Consider the following 22,068-nt stretch of genomic DNA (forward strand, 5'->3'; position numbering starts at 1 on the left):
ACCCGGGCGGGGTGCCTGCGCGCGCAGGGCCTGCTGGGAACGGAGGGGCCTGCCTCCCGGCCAGTGCGGCGCGCGGCGGGGCGGCGTCCGCCATCTTGAACTGCGATCGGCTGCCGGTGCCGCGCTCCGGGGCGGAGCGGGGTGTTGTCGCTCGGAGGACGGCGGGCGCCGTGCGTCTCCGCTTCGATGGGTAAGAGCGAAAGAGCGCTGAAAGCCGGCGGGCAGGGGCAGGAGGGGCCGCACCCCCCTCCGGGGCGGGGTGTGGGGCGGTGCGGTGCCCCTTGCTGTGAGGATCCCTGGCCCAGGCCGGTCTCCTGCCTGCTCGGGGGTGTCTGGCAGCAGCGGGGCGTTGCCGCGCACGGCGGCTCGGTCCCCGCCAGGCTGGGCGGTCGGTGCTGGGACGGGATCTTCCCCCGCTGTTCCCCACCGTTTCCTCAGAGGGCTGCCGCCCGCCCGCTCCCCTGCCCCTCCCGCTGGTGGAGGGGACCCTGCTCAGGGCGCGTGGGTGAGGAGCTTCCCGAGTCGCCCTTTGTGGCCGGGGTGGGTGTCCTCTGGGCCGAGCAGTCGGCAAGGGGACTTGCGGTCTGATCGGGCCCTGCACCAGGGTCTCGGCCGGTGCAAAGCCAGAGGGCGGCGTCCGGCCTCCCCCGGCGCTGCCGGTCGGGCAGTGGGCAGTGGTGCTGCAGGGCGCGGTATTTAGGGAGCCTTATGTAGGCAAGGAGAAAAAAAAAACACTATTGGTAGGATAGGCCTTAGTCTAGGCACAACAAGTAGGCGAGGTGCAGGATGTGGTGGGTGGGGGGATTTAGTGTTAAAACGAGTGTAGATTTGCAGAGCAGAAGGACAAGCCTCCTTGGATTTAGAGGCAGAAGTCATGAAGCCTGAATAGATCAGGGACTGCCAGTCTTTTTGGCCTTATGATCTGTATACCAAAACCCTTGTGAGGGGAATGAAGCTACACATTCATAAGCTTTTATTTTTGAAAACGGTTTTCATGAGAGCTTTCTCCCAATTGAGCATCTTTTGTAGAGCTGGTGACCTAAACTGGGTTACTTTGGATGCATGCTCCTCTTACTTGATTCGTTGCTTGGCCTGACAGTTTTATTGCTGCAGTTAAATTAGCAAGGCACGAATGACTAAGGAAGTGAGGATGCTCTAGGACTAGTTACACCTGTAGTGTTGTTGAAAGATTATCTTCTTAAATTGTACCTCAAAAGTTACATGACCATTACTGGAAGATTGCTTTAAATGGTGGCACACTCAGCATCGTGGTCCAGAGGTAGCAGTAATTTACTAAGGCTCTTGTGAAGCAAATGTGTTTGGGTGAAACAGGCTGCTGAGACCTTGTAAGTGTCTTGTTGATGTCAGCCTAAGTCTTCAGACTGTTTTCCTCTAACAGCTTGTGTTTATTGCTCAGCAGTACCAAGGACTGCTGATAAAGAAAAAAAATAGTCCCAGCATGGAAGCAGATAGAGAATTGTGCACAGCTCAAGAGCTGTAGTTCAGATGTTTTATTGTTGTGGAAGAATTCCAGACAAGAGTTAGTAAAGAGTCTTAAATCATATTTTTGTCAGTTATTTCTCAGATGAAGGCTACAGTTTTAACTTCCAAAACTAGCACCATGCTATTAACAACCCTTTTCAGTCAGTTTGATCATTTCAGTGACAGAATCGTGTTTTATCACTTTTATCTTTTCACAGTTGATATGCCTGAAATGACAGTCAGGTTCTAATCCTCTAATCCATCAAAAGAGCTGTTAATTAGAATTAGTCAATCATTTTATTAGTTTAAACTGGAAAAGAGTATGCCTGTCTGGGTGCTGCTGATGCTTAATTTGTTTTTCTGCGTACAGTTTTAGAAGGAAATGCAGCATAACCTTTAGATCCTGTGTTATGTATCTTAAAAAAATATCAGGAAACAATGTAGTAAGGTATTAAATGAAGCAGCAATTACTGCATGTTTTCTTCTTGGATTTTTCCTTATTTTTAAATACATTTAATGTCTTCATGAGAGGAGGAAACAAATTCCTTGTTGAAAATCAAAATTTAGCAATATAATGGTTTTCTTTATTGTTTCTTGGTTCAGTTTCATAAGGCCCATAATTTCTTTTTGCAGTATCTTATGCCCTTTAATGAAGTATCTCATCCCTGAGATGATCTGTAGTTTAATTTGCATTTTGGAAATGCCTATCTAGGCAAAGATTTTTCTCTGATTTCTACCTTAGACACTTTTGCTGATGGGCTGGGTATTGCAAGGAGCTGCAGGAATATATAGCTGCTGCTGTAGATACTTCTGTAGTACAAGAGATGGCAGGTTTGCCTTGCAAGGTTTGGCCGTTTGTAGTAATTTTTCTTTCTTTAATAGACAACATGGCAAGCCCGGGTAAAGATAACTTCAGAATGAAAAGTTACAAGAATAATGCACTTAATCCCCAAGAAATGCGCAGACGAAGAGAAGAGGAAGGAATTCAGCTTCGGAAACAGAAAAGGGAAGAACAGGTAAGTATCTTGGTGAGCTGTTAACTGTTAAGTGCTTGTGAAGCTAAATTCAGATTTATGACAGGACTTGAGCAGACTCCTCCTGTGGAGCCAAATCCAGAGCGCTGGGTTGAATGTCTGTTTTCTGTGTAATCTTGGGGAGCACTAGGCACCTTCTCGATAGGATTGTAAAAAAAAAAAAGTGAACAGAAGCCCTCTTAAATCACTAGGGCATGCAGAGGAGAGACCCGTGTCTTAAGTTTCATCCTTAGTCTAGGTTTAAACGTGTAAGACTGGGCTGAAAGGATGCCCTTATTTGCAGTAAGGATTAGAAACCTTGCATTCTCTTCCAGAGTTTGGGCCAAAGTTGTACTCTTAGAAGGGAGAGGATTATTTTCATCTTTGAAGCCATACTTAAAATTTTCCAAGAGCTTTTCTACAGCAACTTAGCAAAGTGGCTACCAATTAGTGATCCCTGAAATATTATATGTAACATTTGCAGTTGTCCTCATTGAATTTTAGTGATCAGGGTACATGGAACATTGTATAATTTAATGGTTTGTGGTAGGTCTTTTTACCAAAATGTTTAGTAGTTTCTTGCCAGGAAAGTAAGGAATGTAGTTTGTTTTTCTGCTTGGTCTAAAGTGGCTGAATTTGTCTCCCACAACCTAGAGAGTGTCCCAGGCACTGATCTACAGTCTTCTCTGAGGTGGGAATGCTTACCCTTCTCCTGGGAAAGTGGTGCTACTGCATGGAAAAAGAATTTAAATTAGTTGGGCCGGAGAGGTAAGAGTAAGAAGTAGTATGATACTGGAGCATTTACCTGTGAATGGGTAACTGCACTGCAGTTCCTGCTGAAAATTTTGTTTGTGTATTTTGCAGTAAATACTCCCTAGATATATTATGAAAGTAATAGGTATTTCCTCTCCCATGCTGACTGTTGGAACAATGAGAATACTGTTATGTTCTCCTTGATCTTAATTTGTTGGACTGTTTTTTTTCAGCTCTTCTTGAACTGGGGAGAACAAGTTTATGCAGGGAGATGAGACAGCTTTTGCTCCAGAAGAAATTGTAACTGGTAGATAGACCATGATCCTAAACAAACACAGTTTATACATTTCAACCAAGAGCTTCCGTGTCCTTGTTGAGTGCTAGAAAGAATGGCTGGTCTTCCAAAAGATGAATGTTGTTTCTTCTTCCTTTGTGGGTTTAAATGCAATTAAACCTTGTTTACATCCAGGATTGTGCCCAATCCAGAAGTGTGTTGAACAAGGGAGAGAATGCCTTAATTTAGGTTCCTGTTTGAAATATGGGTAGATGTAAATGCGGAGTTGCTTCTGCAGTTTTGGGCATGTACAGTAGCAGAAATCTAGGTGTCTGTAGACACAAAGAGGACAAAACCATCAGGATTTAGTAGGACATTTCATTATTATGCTTAAAGGTGAAATCTTAGTCAATAGACTGAGATTCTAGCATTTATTTTTAAGGATACCAACATAATATTCTTAGAATTGTTAATTACATTAGTTGTAAGTGTAGTACTGGATTAAAGATAAAAATTTGTGTTTGGTTTCTAGAAGAAAAATGGCTGATGTGAATGTTTTGCTTGTATGCCAGAAAATGGAAGAGACACTCATTAAACATAGTTTATTAAATACTACAGCGCAGATATGTATTTTGAGCACAGGCAGTGCATGCAGCCAATTGTAAAGTGATTTTTGGACATTGAGAATGTTCAGTGTTACATAATTTAAAAGTTCACCTTGAAGCTACACTATTTTTTCTCCAGCTATATTAAAATAATGTTCCCATTTTAATCTTTCTGCAACTGCATATGAAATACAGGTACTGTTTGATGGTCATGCAAAGCAAGTACCAACTATTTAGACCTGTTGAAGAGAGGAATGCAGAGTGCTGAAACACAAACATTGGCTCTGTGTTGATGATTTTAGACTATAAATTAAAAAAGGAGAAAGTAGCTTGTTGAATACTGTTTCCTGCATAAAAATAAATGCTAATTGTGGTAAAAACTAAAAGTAAAAAGATCTGTATATTCTTTTTCTTACATATTGAAAAACGTATGGATCTTTGCTAATTAAAAGGAACTTCAGTTTTTAAGTGTCTCTCTGAAGTGTTGCAGTGCAGTTTATCAGGATACAGATATAGTGTGTTTTTCTCCTTTATGTTCTTTAAACTTTCATATAGAATGCCATTTGCATGGGTGAGTAGAAAGGTGAGTAGTTGAAATACTCTGGCTGTTTTGCTGAAAGCATTTCTTGAAGTGTGTGTCATCAGTACCCACTCTATGGTAAGTTCTAATGTCTCCCAAAAATGTATTCTTTGTTTAGCTCTTTAAACGCCGAAACGTTTCTCTCCCGGGAAATGAAGAATCTATGGTAGAAAGTCCAATTCAGGATCCTGATGTCAGCTCTACTGTACCGATTCCAGAGGTAATTACTTTAGAGTGTGGTTACAGTTGTTAACGTGCATGGTACTAGATGTAAGAAATCTGCCTTTCATTTTTAGGAAGAAGTTATTACAGTAGATATGGTGCAGATGATTTTCTCAGATGATCCTGATCAGCAGCTCACAGCAACTCAGAAATTCAGAAAATTGCTATCTAAAGGTAGATAAATATTGCCTGATATTTTTTCATTCCTTCTGTGTTGTTACTATGAATTTTAATCTTAGAGTCAGTTAACCTTTAGTTTTGTTTTACTTTAAAATAGAGCTTGCTCAAACTTCTAGTTCTGTTTACAGAGAAACTGTGCCAAGTCTCTTCCGACCTAATGGCTAAATACAGAAAGCTTCATTATTCTAATGTTAAGTGTTTCAGACAAAGCAACAAAAGCAAGGATATTTTGATTGAAGTGTCCAGGGCAGTAACCAACTGCACACTAACATTACTTACAGTACTTGTTGCAGTGATTCAGTTTCTGATTCTTGTTCTGTAATCGAGGGGAGAAAAATTATATGGCTGCCAAAGAACAGTTGTAACTTGTTTTTGCTGAGACTGTAAGACATGCAGTCTTAAATTAATGCCAGTATTGGTATAGCATATTAGGTAAAAGTATGCTTGGTCATTTAAAATAGTATCTAACCATAATTGCTCTTCCGCTGACCTGAGCTAGTGATTGAGGGAACAGTGTTTTGTAATGTGTTACTAACATGCCCCTGGATAATAGTATGTGTTACTATTATCATACATAATAGGGTGTTTACTAAATTGTAGTACTTTATGGAGAAGATCCTGCAGTCTTCTTCTGTCAAAAGTTCAGCTCTCTCATTTGAGATTCAAATGATTGAATGCTAAAAATTATGATAGGAACTGAGAATCATATTCATGTTTTGTGTCATACTGGAAAAGTAATTTATTTGGTCTTTTTTCTTAGACTTACATAAATATGTTTGTTTTTATTCCCTAGAGCCTAATCCACCTATAGATGAAGTCATACAGAAACCAGGAGTAGTCCAGAGATTTGTGAAATTTCTAGAGAGGAATGAGAATTATACTCTGCAAGTGAGTTTGGCTGGTACTGATTGGGGGTTTGGAATGGGATCAGAAATACCCAAAAGAGCTTTGGAAAGTGTGTGATTAAAAAAAAAATATTTAATAACCAAATTGAATTGTTTTTAACCACTGAAGCTGTAAATTTTAGTTGTGTAAAATGTCAATTACTGCCACTGAAATTGTGATTTGACTCTTCTGACTTTCATAGTACTCTTTAGGGTTATATATGACCAGCTGGTCATATACTTGGGTGTTGAAAGCAGAATGTGTTCAGGAAGGTTTGCAGAGTGGTATATTAGGATCATCAACGCTAATGTGTGAGCAGAATCTGTTTTATTTGTGTTAAGTATATTGTAGTACTCTTCAGTTTAAATCTTAGAAAAGAAGGGAAAAAAATACAGGAAACTGGAAGGCTCGTATGAAAACCTTTTAGAAAACCTTTGGAAAATATGTAATTAACGATAGGAGAATCTAGTTCTGTCTACTTGTGGCAGTCCATGCAATGGCACTTAGGCCTTGTGTAAATTCATACTAGAAGAATTAACTTAAACTCGATATAGAGTAAACAGAAGGGATTTCTACTGGTTAATAGAGATTTGAAATCTTTCTTAAAAGTTAGTGCTGCAAGCCAAACATAAGAATAATTTAGATACTGAAGATTCTTATTTAATAGAGATTTTGTCAATGCCAATTATTTTACTGTATAGAAAGTACAATAATAATAACCATTTTAGTCAAAAGGAAAAAAAGTTGGAAAATTAAGCTCTGCAACTCTCACGACAAACTGGTTTTCATGAATTGTGAATTGGTTTTCATGAATTGTGAGTGGTTTAACATGGTCGTCTTTGTGCTCTTCAACAGTTTGAAGCAGCTTGGGCTTTGACAAACATAGCATCTGGAACTTTTCTGCACACCAAAGTTGTAATTGAAACTGGAGCTGTTCCAATTTTTATTAAGTTGCTTAGTTCAGAACATGAAGATGTACAGGAGCAGGTAAAATTTTTCTTGAGCTGCTTTATAACTACTTAAAATTCATTTATGAAAATCTTTTTTGGGGGGTGTGTGTGTGGTTACAGAGGTTTCGAGCCCCATTTGCCCATTGATCTGGCTCCAGGAAGATAAAAAAAATTACCTTCAGTATATTTTTTTCCCTCCTGTTTTTTTTTTTTTTCCCCTCTGATTCTTTCAGGTTTCTCTGAACCTGCTTTTTATTTCATGTTATTGCGTAATTTGAAGAAAGCACCTAATTTCTATCATGGCATTTAATGGTGGACAGGATCTAAAACACTATAATAGAAATAATACAGGAGAAAACAATGTGAATTTTTTTTCCTAAGTTAATCTTGCAGCTTTATCACTCATCTCTTCCATCTTATTATGTTACAATCTTAATTAACATTTTCCTGAACTTTTTTTTGTTTGGTTTGGTTTGGTTTTGGGGGTGTTTTGTTTTTGTTTGAGAGACTGTAATTGACTGACTTCTATTTAGCATGTTTGAAAGTTTGTATAGTGAAAGTTCATGATTAACTTTTTTATTCCTCATACACTGTTTGCAACTTTGATCCAGTTTTATTGAATTTATTACACATAGTGAGCAAGTGTAACTATTGAAAAGAGTGTGCGTATCCTTTTTATTGAAAAGCACATGAAGCAACATATTTTCATAACAGAAGACTTTCTTTCCTTGAAAGGATTACTGCAAGTGTAGGTAATTGACTTTGTGTGACTTCACAAAAAAGGCAACATAGAAATCAGTAGTCTTCTGAAATTTCATATTTATAATGATACTGCTTTTATTTATTCTATAATATTTGCTGTAAAAAATGTATAGATCTGTAAAAGTTGATTTGCAAGCATGTATAAATTCATGTGGATACTTTGCTTTTTAAGGCAGTGTGGGCTCTTGGTAACATTGCTGGTGATAATGCAGAATGCAGAGACTTTGTTTTAAACTGCGGAATATTACCACCGCTCTTGGAGTAAGTATTGTAAATTAATACTATTATGATAGTGTAAAGGTATAGATAACTGTAAACTTCAACATAACATTTATTTGAAAAGAATATAGGCTCTTTGCTAAATTGAGACTGTTTCTTTTTTTTATGTTATATTGCTATGAATCTAATGTTTTGGATTACCTGAGCTTCATGCATATCTTTAATTAATTAGTCTGTGACTGGAAGCTTTCCAATGTTTGCAAAGGTAGAGAAGTGTTAATTTGGAGGTATGAAATTTCTGTATTGTGCAGAACTCTGTGTTGCCAGATTTCTGGACATACAGGGTGGGAGAGATGATTTAATTCACACTTACGTTAGTATTATTCCAACTGGTTGGGCAATAGACTGGTTTCCCCACCTTTGTCCAGTAGCTCCAAGCTCCAGTCTTGCTATCTACCCATTTGCTTCTTGAGATGAGCTGGCAGAGGAGTTGTCACATGAACTGGGTTACACCAGAATTCTCTTCACTCGGAATATCATTCAAGTATTTACTATACGCTTACAATAGGATGTAAGGTCGCATCATCACAGGGAAAAAATTTACACACCAAAAATTTTGTTTGATATATTATTGCTTCAATTAATAAAATACTTTAAAACATTGGTAAAATAGCTTAGAATAATAGAGGAGACTGTGATTACCTGCCTTGAGGATTTAAAGGATAAACATTTTTTTTAGAATTTTGGTATGTATTTGAAAGTGAACCTGATTTTTTCAGGTGTTGAATCTTTCCCATTCTATTCAGCAAAACAGTAAGGCATTAATTTTTTTAGAAGATCCTTTAAGTTAGAAACTTTATGGAACTATTTTTATTAATTGCATTCTCTGAATGAAAACGTCGAAGTTAATTCAAGGGAGGGTTGCATCTTAAGAGGGTCTGACGCCCCTTCTGAAGACCCTCAGAAAAGATTAGTTGAAAGATTTTTTTCATATGAGCAGTGGTTTACTTTTATATGCATATACTTGATTTGGGAATGAGACGTTCATGCAAAATAATCTAATCAGATTCAGGTGATTCTAAGAAAATATTTGCAGTGTGTAAGCTATGAAGAGAAATAAATTGAAACTAGTGCCCAATAATAGGATTTCTTTTCCTGATTTGAACTCCTTTTGGTAATAATAGAAATAAAAAGACATATCTTTTCAATAAGAAATGGTCATTTTTATTATTGTTGTCTCTCTTTGGCAGACTGTTAACAAATTCAAATCGTCTTACAACAACTAGAAATGCAGTCTGGGCCCTCTCAAATCTCTGTAGAGGAAAGAACCCACCTCCAGACTTCAGTAAGGTATAATAAAACATTCTTTTTGAGAAATCAGAAAGCTGAGGAAGACTTCTGCTTGTAGTATGTTATACCAGATAGACTCAATTTTATCTTTTTAATGTAATCATAGTGTTGTCCATCTGTTGTATCTGCAAAAAGTCATATGCTTTGACACCTATCAACAATAAAATTAAATGACTTAAAAACTTGAGATTGTATTTAGTCAGATCTGGTATTTAATCATTCACTGGTATGAAATGATAGTCAAATAATGCATTCAGCATTAAACCCCTTGGGGCTCTATTTTCTCCAGATCTGTTTCAGAGGATGTGAGTTAGGATTGAAGCCTTTTAAACATTTTTTTGATTGTTTTATGATTGTGAGTGTATGCTGCAGGATTAAAATTTTGAGTTTTCTGTTCTGTCAGATGCAGTTAAATCAGATTATGTTGACAGAGTTGACTTGCTTGCATGCTCTCCCCTTCACTTCCTGCTCTGTCCAGTATGTGGTTATAAAGACAGGAAGACTGTAGATGCTAGTAGGAGTATTAGCTTCTTATTTTCAGTATGAAATTAATTCCTGGTAAGGTCAATGACATTAGAAGATTAAAAGAACTGAACATTGGATATTATGATAGAAGAGACTGAGGTTAAATGATCACTGAAGGTAATCTTGAGAGAATTTACATGTCTTGAAATTTACCTCATGAGGTAGTAATTACTGTCATTGCTACTTAATTCTTGGAGACATATTAACAGAAGAGGGAATTTCTCATGTCAATTAATGGATCACATCACAATTGCTCTGCCTAGGCCATATCCTTCAGTAGTGTTTTGTTCTGGTTGTGAAAAACCAACAAGATTACTTGCTGCTTAAACACAACTTCAGTGGGAAAGGATGCCCTGTTGGCAGCTGCTAATAAGAATTTAACTCCTTTGCTTTTTGCCTTTTGCAATAACATCAGTTGGACACATAAAGGGGGCTGAATTGCATAATTGATCTAAGATAAAGAATTAAGTTCTACAAAGAATGTGAAATTCCCAAGCTGTACAGCTGAAACCTGTCAGGTTCCAAGTGATCTAAAGATGGTCTAGTTCATTTGTCTCTTAGTGGACCCTGTAGGAGATCAAGGCCACAACTGAGGTCAGCTGTTCTTTGATTTGGTTCAGTGAATGTTGAGTCCTCTGTGCATACCTCTTGAGTTTCTTTGTGGTAAAGCAATTATAAAGTGGTTATTATGAATAACCTCCATTACTCCTACAAAGATAGCAATACCAAAACATGTTATTGCTGTGAAATTCTGTTCCGTGAGTGATTCAAGAAAGCATCAGTAATTCTTGATCATCTGTTTACCTGTAAAAATAGATGGTTTTTATTCAAGATGAACAATTTATACCTAATATAGTATCTCTAAATAAACAGGCTGTGAATCAGAATTTATCCAATTGCCAGTTTGAATTGGACATCTAGTTTAATCAAGAAGTGTTCCACGTAGGTCCTGATTCATTAATTAGTTCGTGTGCTTTGGTAATAAATAGTTTTGAACCTTTATGCCTTTGCAGAATGTTCTCTGAAACTTGAAAAATACAAACCACCTGATTTTATGCAATATTTTTCTTTAACCTAGGTTGCTCCTTGCCTAAATGTTCTATCAAGACTGTTGTTTAGCAGTGACCCGGATGTATTAGCAGATGCTTGCTGGGCCCTCTCTTACCTTTCAGATGGTCCCAATGATAAAATTCAAGCTGTTATTGATTCTGGAGTGTGTCGAAGATTGGTAGAGCTGCTTATGTAAGTCTTCACCAAATAAATGTTTTGCAGTACTGTTAATATTAATGAATTCAAATTGAGTTGTTTTTTCTTACCTCAAGCCTGAATTTATTTTGCAAGAAGTGATAAATATTAATTCAGTCTGAAACCTTTTAAGTTGCTTGCTAGGTTCCTTGGCTCCTGGGATTTTTCCTGAGATTGACAGTGAAAAAAAAGTTTTTTTCCAAAGTATTCTCTTATATTCTTTAAAATTTAATGTAGGAACTCATTTATGTGGAGGAATAGAAAGGTGAAGATTGAAGACCAAGCTTGAATTGTAAATTAATTTTTCAGCTTGTTTTTAATTTCACAGTTGTATTTTGGTTTTTTTGCCTTTCTAGGAGATGTAGTTGCAATACAGATAGCTCTTGGACTCACAAAGTCCAGAAGTGGGCTTGTGTCTCTGTTCCAGTATATTTGATTTATGGTTCATTATTTTCCTAGAAAGGGAGACAAAAACCCTGTGTTCACATGGGGACTACAGAGTAGTTCCCAGCACTGACAGCTCAGCACAGTTCCCTGTGAAAAGCTTGTTTGTATAGCTGTTGGGAGAGGGTGAGGTTGCCTTCTCTTCTGTAGAAGCTTTAGGTCAACTGAGTAGATTTCCTTCCCCCCCCACCTCAGTTGAATATGGGCTTGTACTGGCTTCTGGGGTTATTGATTTACAGAAAGGGGAAGTTCACTTACACCAGGAAGTGGCTAAATTTTAGTGTACAGCTAATAATGTCCCTTTTGGTTTTGTGGCAATTGAATGATGCAGGTTCCGGTATTGTATTCAATAATACTTGAGCTTGGTGAAATGAATCTGCTGGACAGATAGATTGCTCTAATTTGTGTTGTTCCATAAAGATGCTCTTTCCTTGAATCAACAATTCAGTTGCGGGCTTGCAGCTGTGAAATTTGGCTAAACAGGGGGCAAGTGTAAGCAGTAATGCAGTGTTTTCTGTAACTAAAAATTTAGCACCTGAAGTAAGTCACTGTTCACTAAAAATGCAAAATCAACACTTGGCAATATCAAGTGATTTAATATTTGTTTCCAGGCATAATGATTACAAGGTGGTATCCCCTGCATTAAGAGCAGTTGGAAATATTGTTACTGGGGATGATATCCAAACGCAGGTAAGACTAGTTGATTTAAGAAAAAGTAATTGACAGGACAGAATTTTGGAAAAATTGTGACAAAATACATGTCCAGTGCAGGTATCTGCATATGTCAGTGAAAGAGGCTCTGTACAAATCTATGTTGTTTATTTGGCAGTTTAGGCTGCTGTTTTAAACATCAAATTACTGCAAGAATGAGCCTCTTTTTTTTTTTTTTTTTTTTTTTTTAACAGCACTGTATGTAGTGGATTGCTTTATTCCTGTATGGTATTTTGACTATTGCTACTCTTTTTTTCTTAGTGGGGGGATTCAGTTTCTTATTATCGTTCCCTTTTTTAAGTCTTCAAATACAGTCACATTTTTCACTTGTAAGCAACCATCATACTTGATTTGTCCATTAATTTGTATGTGATGGTCTTACTGATGCACTTTTGCAATTTGTTCTTAATATTTATTTTTTAATTTTGAGCAGTTGAATTGAGTTTGAAGCAATACAGGAAATACTAAGGCAGGTCCTGCTTTAAAGAAAATTGTGTCTAAAAGGCTAACGGAACTAGTGTAAAGGGAAAATAAGGAATTAATAAGTTGTGAGCTCTATAGGAGAGGATTTTGCTAAGGAATTAAGGAGAAAACATTTGTCTTTTAAAAAACAATACCTGTACAATTTAAATTTTACGTTTTTTGGTTATGCTAGCCTCAAGCAGTCTTAATATTTAGTCTTGCTGTGTTCAGTCTTATGGTCTGAACTTAATTGAGGGCAGATTCTTTCAAATTGCAGGATTATCTATTTGATATTGTCTATTCAATCTAGAGCCATTGAACACTTTAATTTTGCAGGATGTTACCTATGATACTTTGTATAATACAAATGTGTTGCAAAATCTTATTTTGAAGAAATCTGTGAAGTGCTTTTATATATACATGTATATTGCACAAGACTATATCTTATGTATATAGTACAACTCAATTTTTAATTCTCAAATTACTTTAGGTGATTCTAAACTGCTCTGCATTACCCTGTCTCTTGCACTTGCTTAGTAGTCCCAAGGAATCTATTCGAAAAGAAGCGTGCTGGACTGTTTCTAATATTACTGCAGGAAACAGAGCTCAGATTCAGGTAAAGCCTGTATATTTGTTAACTTGGTGGGTTTTGTTTTTGTTTTACTAGTCATTTGGTTTTCCTTCATAAGGAGAAATAAGTAGATACTACATTGACTCTGCATTATTTTAGTCCTAACTGTTTATAATTTGACCTAACTTAAATGTTTTCTTCTGTTTTGAAAGATTATTATAAATAACTTCATAAAATAATACTTCAAAAATAGCTGTCATGATTTGTACTAAAAAACCTGATTAATTACTCTCAAAGGGATTCGGTTGATGCTTATAAAACAAACGAAAGGATACTTCTCTTAGATCTGATATCAACAGTTGTTTTTTTTCCCTGTGGGAGCATCATCTTAATTTTGTTCTGCGTTGTAACAGATGTGTTGAAGTAATAAGCAATTTTTCTTATTTAGAAGATGAAACAAAAAATCTTGCACAAATTAGTCCAGTGAAAAGTGGACAATTCTACTGATTTTTGAAGGGTTGAACATTTTGCTTGAATAAAAAATCTGCATGATGTCATCAGTACTGAGTTGTATTTCTTTGGAAACTACTAAATCCTGACTATTGCTCCAGGTGTCTGGAGTTACCTGAAAAAAAAGTTCTGGTCGGTAAAAATGAGAATTCTGAATCAGAGTACATGTTTCAGTATCTTCCCATCAGTTGGAGATGAAAATGTTACTTCTTGATGTCATTTAAAATACATAATATAGTTCCAGTTATAGATACTGTCTTTGTATGGAGACTGCAAATGCAAATAAAATGGACAGAGTGAAATTTTGTTCTGAGGCTTGATCCCAAGTTCAAAAAGTCAGGTTTATGTCATACAGTTTTTAAATGGGCCTATCCAGTAAGCAGTATTCTGTCCCCCAGAGACATCAAAAAATAAGATATTCTGATGGCTGCTGCAGTGCAATGTTGGAGTAATTCTGAGTTTCAGTTTAGCGTTTCTAGTTTTGTGTGGTGTTGTCTAACAAAACATTGTTTTGATATCAACAGGCATCACTGACTCTTGTAGTGAAGGGTACTAACGTTCTTTGCGTATACTAAATCTTTATTAATAATCATAAAATACTACCATTTCATTTCGTAGGCCGTTATAGATGCAAATATTTTTCCAATATTGATTGAAATTCTTCAAAAAGCTGAATTTCGTACCAGAAAAGAAGCAGCATGGGCCATAACTAATGCAACATCAGGAGGAACGCCCGAACAGATTAGGTAGGTTTGTATATGTTACTATTTTCTCTGCCTTAGTATCTTCTCTAAGGCATTCTTATGTCTGCATTTGAATCTTGACAAACATAGCAACAAAAACCTAAACACAACTGTAATTCTTTTAAACTCTGAACAGGGACTAAACATGGAGAAATTCAGAAAAATGAGTGAAATGTATGCAGTAGACTTAACAAATTGACTGATACTGCTTCGTTTCAATAGTGTTATACCTAAAGCTTTCATACAGTTATCTTCTAGAGTTGATATTATATTGTCAAACACAATTGGAAGTTAATGGACAGTTTCACGTTTGAAAATGGAAAACTTAGGGAGAGTTGTTTAGAAAACTTGTGTAATGGGACTGTATATTTGTGGATAGACTTCAAGAATTTTAGTGGTTTCTTCACATATTTTAAACTCACTATCAGTATTATTTTAAAGCAGGTATATAAACTCCTTTTTCAAAAATGATTCACATTTTACTGTCATAGCAGCTATTAATGTGGTGCAGAGATTAGACTTCCTGAATGACCAGAATAAAATACTCTGCTTTCTCTGAATATGATCAGCGTAGTGATCAGTTTGAATCCGTAGTTGATAAATGGATTTATAAATGACAGTGTATCATTTGGAAGCTAGAATTGAAAGCTGTGTGATAACTTTTCAGTGAATTTGGGTTATCTGTTGCAGTAAGTGCATGCTTGTTTAAAATGTAAATGGTCCTGGTTTTCTTTATAACCACTAAGTATTACATGACATATCATCTTAAAATTTAGTATATTTAAAATAAATTTTAATTCAGGATCTTCAAATAGTAAATGTGCATATAATACCATAAAAGTAGCTTCTCTTCACAAAATACAGATAGATTACCTGTGTCATGAAGTTTTAGCCCTCTTATGTTCTCAAGGTACTACTGTCTAACTTCAGGAGAATTTAAAACCACTAAATAAACTATATTTAAACAACCTTTTATGCAGGGAAACATTACTGTCTTCATTTTACTTACACACTAGAAACAAGGACACAGGTTCTCACTTCCACAAGTTCATACACAATTTTGTGCAAAATTGGAAAAAGGAACAGGATACTCAGAATCCAAATATTTCTTTTATTTACTATTACATCCTTCCCTTTAGATGAGGTAATGCTAATACCTTAATGGACTACTGGTGTGGACTACGTTAACACAGAGCAGTCAGTATTCTTAGCTGTCTTTCATGTGTTCACCCAGTATTTTTGCCGCTACAGAATTTCAAATTCTCAAGAAAGAACTTACTACTAAAACTAACTTTTTCTCTTATATTCAGTTAAGCCCATCTGAAGATCATAAGTGAGAAGGAGTGGAAGAAACTACAAATTTCACACTCCACATTAAATTTTCTCATTACGATAACTTAGATTATTCAATTTCAGACTAAGCTTTGTGTTGTTGCATGTTTTAGGTTTTTTTTGTTGTTGTTTCAGACACTTCTTAAGCAAAATTAAGGACCAATAGTGATAGACTGTCATATCAGAATAAATGTGCTGGATTATCAGTCCTTCTTTTTTCCCCCCACCCCCCTCTGTTTTTCTACTGTTATAAAGGTATTTGGTAGCACTAGGTTGTACCAAGCCTCTTTGTGACCTCCTGACTGTGATGGATTCAAAAATAGTACAGGTGGCTTTAAACGGACTTGAAAATATTCTGCGTCTCGGAGAACAAGAGTCTAAGCAAAATGGAATGGGCATTAATCCTTACTGTGCCCTTATAGAGGAAGCATATGGTAAGAAATTACTTCTTGTAAACTACATACTTGAACTTCTTATTTCAGGATGTAAAAACAAAACCATTGTGAACCATTTTGAAATTTGTAGGTAAGCTTAATGTAAGAATTACTTCAAGCATAAGTGGACATTAAAGCACATAAATTAAGTAATGTAACTTGAGAAGAGTGGTTAAATGCAGAAAACCCGTGGATGTTTTTCTGTGGTCAGTTTATAAAATGTCTCTCTTGAAAAACATTCTCAGAAATATTTAACACACAGGTGTCCTGGTCTATCGGAGCCATGGTTTGCATTAATTTATCAGCCAATCCTATAAATATAGTTTTACTACTTTAATATATAGTCCTGTCTGGTACAGTTTCATTACCAACAGGGATGGAAGTTCAGAGTTTTAGTTACTCCCAAAGTCTGATCACTTTTTAGCATAGTAACTATCAGTAATAGCAAAATCAACTTCAGATCATAAAATTAAATAAGCTTGTACTTAATTTGTTAAAGTATATTCTGTTTCTTTTAAGAGTTGTTGAATTAAACCACATTTTAAAGGCAGAGTAGCAAAACTAAAATTGCTATTTGTGGAATTTCATGACTAGACACTTTTGACTTAACAAATGTTGAAACTGGCTTATAATGAATCTGGCATTATTTATGGAGGATTCTCTTTCTGTAGCTCTGACAAAACAAAAATTGGCGTTTGTGTTTCAGAAACTGCTAATAACAATTATACTTGACCACTTTATAGCTGATTAGATAGTAGTAACTTCTCTGTAAAACAGCCTTTAAATCCGAATTCCCTGTTACAGACTTTCATTTCTAAAATCAAGTGCATACTTGGAGAACTTACTTTGCAATCTAACATGTAAAAGGAATAAGTACTGAATACTTTAATGGAATTTATTCTGTTCCAGATCATGAGTCTGTTCATAATTCCAGCTATTGAATGTCTAGGTTCTTCTTTTCCTTTACCAGTTAAGTGTAGAGTGCGGAAGTTTTAGCCTATAAATTCAAGTGGGGGAAATAGCTAATTATATCACTCTCGTTGCTTTGGCCTATGTAGTCACCACAGGGGTTTGTATGAGCTCTTCCTAATCCAACTTAAGTTAAAACTGAATTATCTTGAATAGCTAAAAAGGAGTTTTGAATCAGCCTGACTGCCAAGCACCTAATTCTGCCAGCAGAGCAGAGGTTATGTTCTCTAGCTTGCAAATGATAAGCCTTATCCTTAAATTAAATTTGCAAGAAAATACCAGACTTTGCAGAATTTTAGAGTTGGAAAGACTGAAAGAGAGAAAAAAAAAAAAAAAAAAGATGGAGATATTGGAGATTGCTATAGCAAACAGTTTTATGCTATGGTAATTCTAGACAGATTCAGATTCAGTTTCTTTGTGGGCATGGCATATTTCTTTGTAGATACTAAAGCTGCCTCCTCCTCTGTAGTTTAATTGATATTCTTTCAGCATAGTTATAAAATTAGTTTAGACAGCAGAAAATGCTGCAGAAAACGAAGACCAGAAATACATAGGATAGGAAATTAAGAATCAATGATATCAAATAAATTGGGATACTTGGGATTGCATTTTTTAATCTAAGAAGTACCAATATACTATAAACTATACTGTAAGCTGTTTCCCTGTGAATTCATCATTCATTTAAGCAATTAGATTTTGAAAATGTTCTGTTTTGAATTTAGGACTTGATAAAATTGAGTTTCTTCAGAGGCATGAAAACCAAGAGATCTACCAAAAGGCTTTTGAACTCATAGAACATTACTTTGGTGTCGAGGAAGAGGACTCCAGTATTGCACCTCAGGTGGATGAAAGTCAGCAGCAGTTTGTGTTTCAACAGCAGGAGGCTCCAATGGAGGGGTTTCAGCTGTAAACTACTGAAGACAAGTATAAAATGTAAACACTTGTAGGAGTTTGGGTTGGTTTTTTTCCCCAGAGGTCTTTTCTTTATGGCCAAAGTTAGACGAAAAGTTGAATATGTTTTGCAGAATTAGATGAAGAAGCAGCTCATGCACTTTTATATATTGTGTTAAGATAACAACTGTTCTTTGTTTTGTGTTTGTGTTTTTCATTATCTCTTATGTACAGAAAACAACTGTGAGTAATCGTGTCTATAAATTAAAGCATTAAATGTGATTTAACAAGAACTGTTAAGCTACAACTTGGTAGGATTTTAGGTAGTGGTTCTGAATTTTTTCATGTAGTCTCAAACTGCATATCAGCAATACAGTTACTGACAGTTGCATTTTTGGCAGTAGGCTTGACTTGCCCAGTCTCTATCAAATCTACCTCTTGTATTGAAGCAAAAACATTGCTTCAGAACTAAGGCATGAAATAAAGATGAGCTTGTAAGAAGCTGAATTGGAATGTGAAAAATATTTATTTAAATTGTGAAACTTTTATGCATTACTCACTTTACAACACACTGTTGGAATTTATTTGTAAAATGTATTTAAAGACATAATAGTTATACATATATAATGCTAATTACCTAATACTGAATATATGAAAAAGCTTTTTAGTAATTATGTGGGAAGAGGACTATTTCAGAGGTTTTCAAATTGGAATCAGCAGAGAGCTTGCCGGTCATTTGATGTTGGCTCTATAATTAAAGCTGCTAAATGGCATTAAAGGTCAGCCACAAATACAGTTCTTTGCAGTGGAAGCAGTTGCTGTAGTTACCACAAGAATGCTGCAATTATGAATGACAGAGATGGTGATTTGCACAGATTACCAAGCAGATGGTCTACAGCTGCCTCCTGTCAAAATGTGGTAACACCAATTTAGTTTGAGAAACATTGCAGTGTTTGCCTTTTTAGTACAGTAGCTTCTTAAAAGTTTTAGACAGTAGGTGTTATTCTTTTTGACCAAATACGCTACCACCACTCAAATTGTTCTTTAAGTTAACTAACTCAGTCTTTTGGTGAAAGAATAGAAATACTGCAGTGAAGAATGCATAGTGAATCACTGCTTTTCAATTGAACGAAGTTTGTTGTACTGTAAATAGCATTAAGTATGTGGACACCAAAATTAACTAGAGGTTATTGTCATCTAAATATTTAGGCTCTACAATATACAGTGTTTGCTGTTAAACACTAAAAGAAATAGAATTCTAACATTTACATTAACAATTTTGAATACAGAAAAATGTATGCTCTGCTTTGCCTTGCATATAAGTAGTGTTCCTGGTGTATTAGTAGTATATCTCATTTGGAGAAATTAATACTTTGAGTCAATTTTCAAGTATGATTATTTTTTATTACCTGTAATTAATGTATTAACATCAAACTCCTGGGTTAAGTGAAATCCTTGACGTATGGGAGCATTTCATGCTTCATAAAAAGCTGCAATTTAAACTTTACTTACCCCATGGCACTGTGCTTGTCACTAAACAATATTTTAATGCACTGAAAAATACAGGTTAAAGGTGGTATCATTTACAGTACCATTTTATATTTAGGATTTTTTTTACATGCAAGTTAAGATTCTAAGATGTTTCACTTTGATGTTACAGCAATATATACTATATTGTAATTGAATGTGGGACTTGAAGTGGATTTTCTAAGATTAAATGGTCAGTTTTGACTAAGATGTAACTGGGAGGTAAGAAACCTCTTTTTGAAGTCTTTTTAGTGGAAGATAGAAGTGTAAGATGTGTATATAGGAGTGCTGTTACTTTATGAACTCTGAATAACAAGATATTTTAGCAAATGACACTTTAAACCTAGATTTGTACAGCATACAACAGTTTTGAATAGTGTGATAATATTGAGTACAGCTGCCAAATTTTCACATACTGTTAGGTGACTGTATTTGTGCCCTTTTTATTCTTATAGTTTTAGGTTTTCATATACTGACCTTCCTTACACACACCTCCCCATCTGTTTAAAGTACAGGGTAATAATCATGGAAAACTACCAGGATTACTAGTAAATGCTGAATTTTAATGTTCTTCTAGTATAAGGAAATTATTCAGGTAACAGGGTATTCCATGGTTTCTGACAACTTTGTTTTGATAACATAACCAGCTGTGCCTGCTTTTTTTTGGAGAACCCTGCAAAAACTGCATTTATAAGCCTCTCTAAACCAAATCTGAACTATAAAAATCTTGATGAAAAGACTTGAAACTGAAGAGGGGACATTTAAAGTATTATATGTGTTTTGAAAGAATGTCTTCATTTTTGTGGATATATTATTCTCTATGTGTGAATGGTCAGTGACTGCACTTTACACATTTAGATGAACTATGTTTCATGCCTCATACATATAAAAGTAATGGTTTGAAAGGGAGCTAAAATTGGTGGACTTTGGCTAATGAAAATCATTATTTAAACTCAACATTTGGTTTACCCTAAAATTGTTAAAAAATAATAATGAAAATTCTTCTTTAAAGGATAAACGTACAGGATGGCCTCCTCTTTTATCACTGGGTTTATATCACAATTCATTAAAAGCACATAAATGAACAATATAAAACCAGAGATGATGAGTTAAGGTCAGCTCTGGTATAGTCATTTGCAGGTAGGGGTGTGAATATGATGATGTTGCCTATGCCGATGAAACCAGTGTGGAAAAAAAAATAATGGAGAAGAAAATCTTTTTAAGTTTGGTATTTTACATGGAATCTGAAGTGCCCCATCAGTTATAACGTCTTTAAAAATACAGGGTTCTGGGTTTTGTGGTTTTATTTTTAATTAAAAGGGTACCATTTGTTCTGCTTAAATGTGAATACTAACTAGTTAATCTATGCAACTATGCAAAGCATAAGATTTTTTTTTTTTAGTTCTCTACTCGATACACTGAGTCATATCTAATTTTTTCATTGTTGCACTTTTGTCTAAGGACTGGTTCATACAGCTTTTTAATTTTCTAGTATTTGCTTTAAACACTTGCTAGTAGCAATCAGAATATAGTAATAATGTTGGCACAGAAATAAGCTAGCTCTAGAAGAAGTTTGCAACTGGAAAATATTTATTGTCGGGTCTGTCTTAAAGAAAAATAAAAAAGCTAAAAGATGCACTATTGTCTTTCCTCCACAGTTCTCAGTTGATTTAAATTTATTAAATTGTACAACTGAGGATTTTTATAATAGGTTTGCCAGTTGGTATGTGGCGTTTAACTGTGACCTCAAGAGTTCACTGAAATCTGGAATGAGAAATTTCAGTTACTTATGGCACAATATCTGCATATAATGTGTGGAAACAAATACCTATACTAACTTCAGATAGTAATAGTGCATCTTTAAATCTAGGCCAAAGGCCCATTACTGTAACAGAACACATGAGTAGTATGCAATATTATGGAATGTTAAATCTCCAAATACCATACAGAAACCAATAAAACCTATTTTACAAACGTTTATTGTATTTATTTAGTGGTTTAATAAGTGTGGCTTCTTAAACTAGAAAACACAAATGCCATTTTGAATACAGCCTTGAGGTAAAAATGTATTCAAATGGCTGATTTGTGCACTGTAAAATTATGCACTTCTGCAGACAGAAAACTTTTTGGTTTTAAATAGGTTTTGTAAATACCTAACCAAACATACCTGACATTCTTAGGAAACTACCTCCTTTCTTTTGAAATTAATTACTGCTTTTAATTGTATCCAAGACATCCTAACTAACTCATTATAGGCAACAAGTACATTGAATGTCTATTAAGAGACCCTCTGTTTCTTTTTGTGATACTGTAACTATCCTTGTTGGCTCCAGTGTGTGCAATACTGCAGTTGTGCATTTATTGATGAAACTCACTACTTGCTCTCAGCAACAGTTAATTTTGCTCCTACGAGGACATTTGGCATTTTC

At 35.6% G+C, this 22,068-nt stretch overlaps 1 protein-coding gene across 2 annotated transcripts; it reads left to right on the forward strand.

Moving 5' to 3' along the window:
- Nucleotides 1-55: 55 nt before the first annotated feature.
- KPNA5 (karyopherin subunit alpha 5) lies at nucleotides 56-22,035 on the forward strand. 2 transcript variants are annotated; one of them, XM_074896191.1, is made up of 14 exons: nucleotides 56-190; nucleotides 2,365-2,498; nucleotides 4,826-4,927; nucleotides 5,004-5,103; nucleotides 5,903-5,997; nucleotides 6,850-6,981; nucleotides 7,879-7,967; nucleotides 9,176-9,275; nucleotides 10,879-11,042; nucleotides 12,101-12,179; nucleotides 13,153-13,278; nucleotides 14,362-14,489; nucleotides 16,074-16,252; nucleotides 17,944-22,025. In XM_074896191.1, the coding sequence occupies exons 1-14, from the start codon at nucleotides 187-189 to the stop codon at nucleotides 18,129-18,131; spliced, it is 1,620 nt and encodes a 539-aa protein (XP_074752292.1). In that variant the 5' UTR covers nucleotides 56-186; the 3' UTR covers nucleotides 18,132-22,025. The 2 variants fall into 2 exon arrangements, with proteins under 2 accessions (XP_074752292.1, XP_074752293.1); XM_074896192.1 differs by lacking the exons at nucleotides 56-190; nucleotides 2,365-2,498 and adding an exon at nucleotides 3,152-3,263 and having other exon boundaries at nucleotides 17,944-22,035.
- Nucleotides 22,036-22,068: the final 33 nt, after the last annotated feature.

This window comes from Athene noctua, chromosome 1 (assembly GCF_965140245.1).
Source record: "Athene noctua chromosome 1, bAthNoc1.hap1.1, whole genome shotgun sequence".
Lineage (NCBI taxonomy): Eukaryota > Metazoa > Chordata > Aves > Strigiformes > Strigidae > Athene > Athene noctua.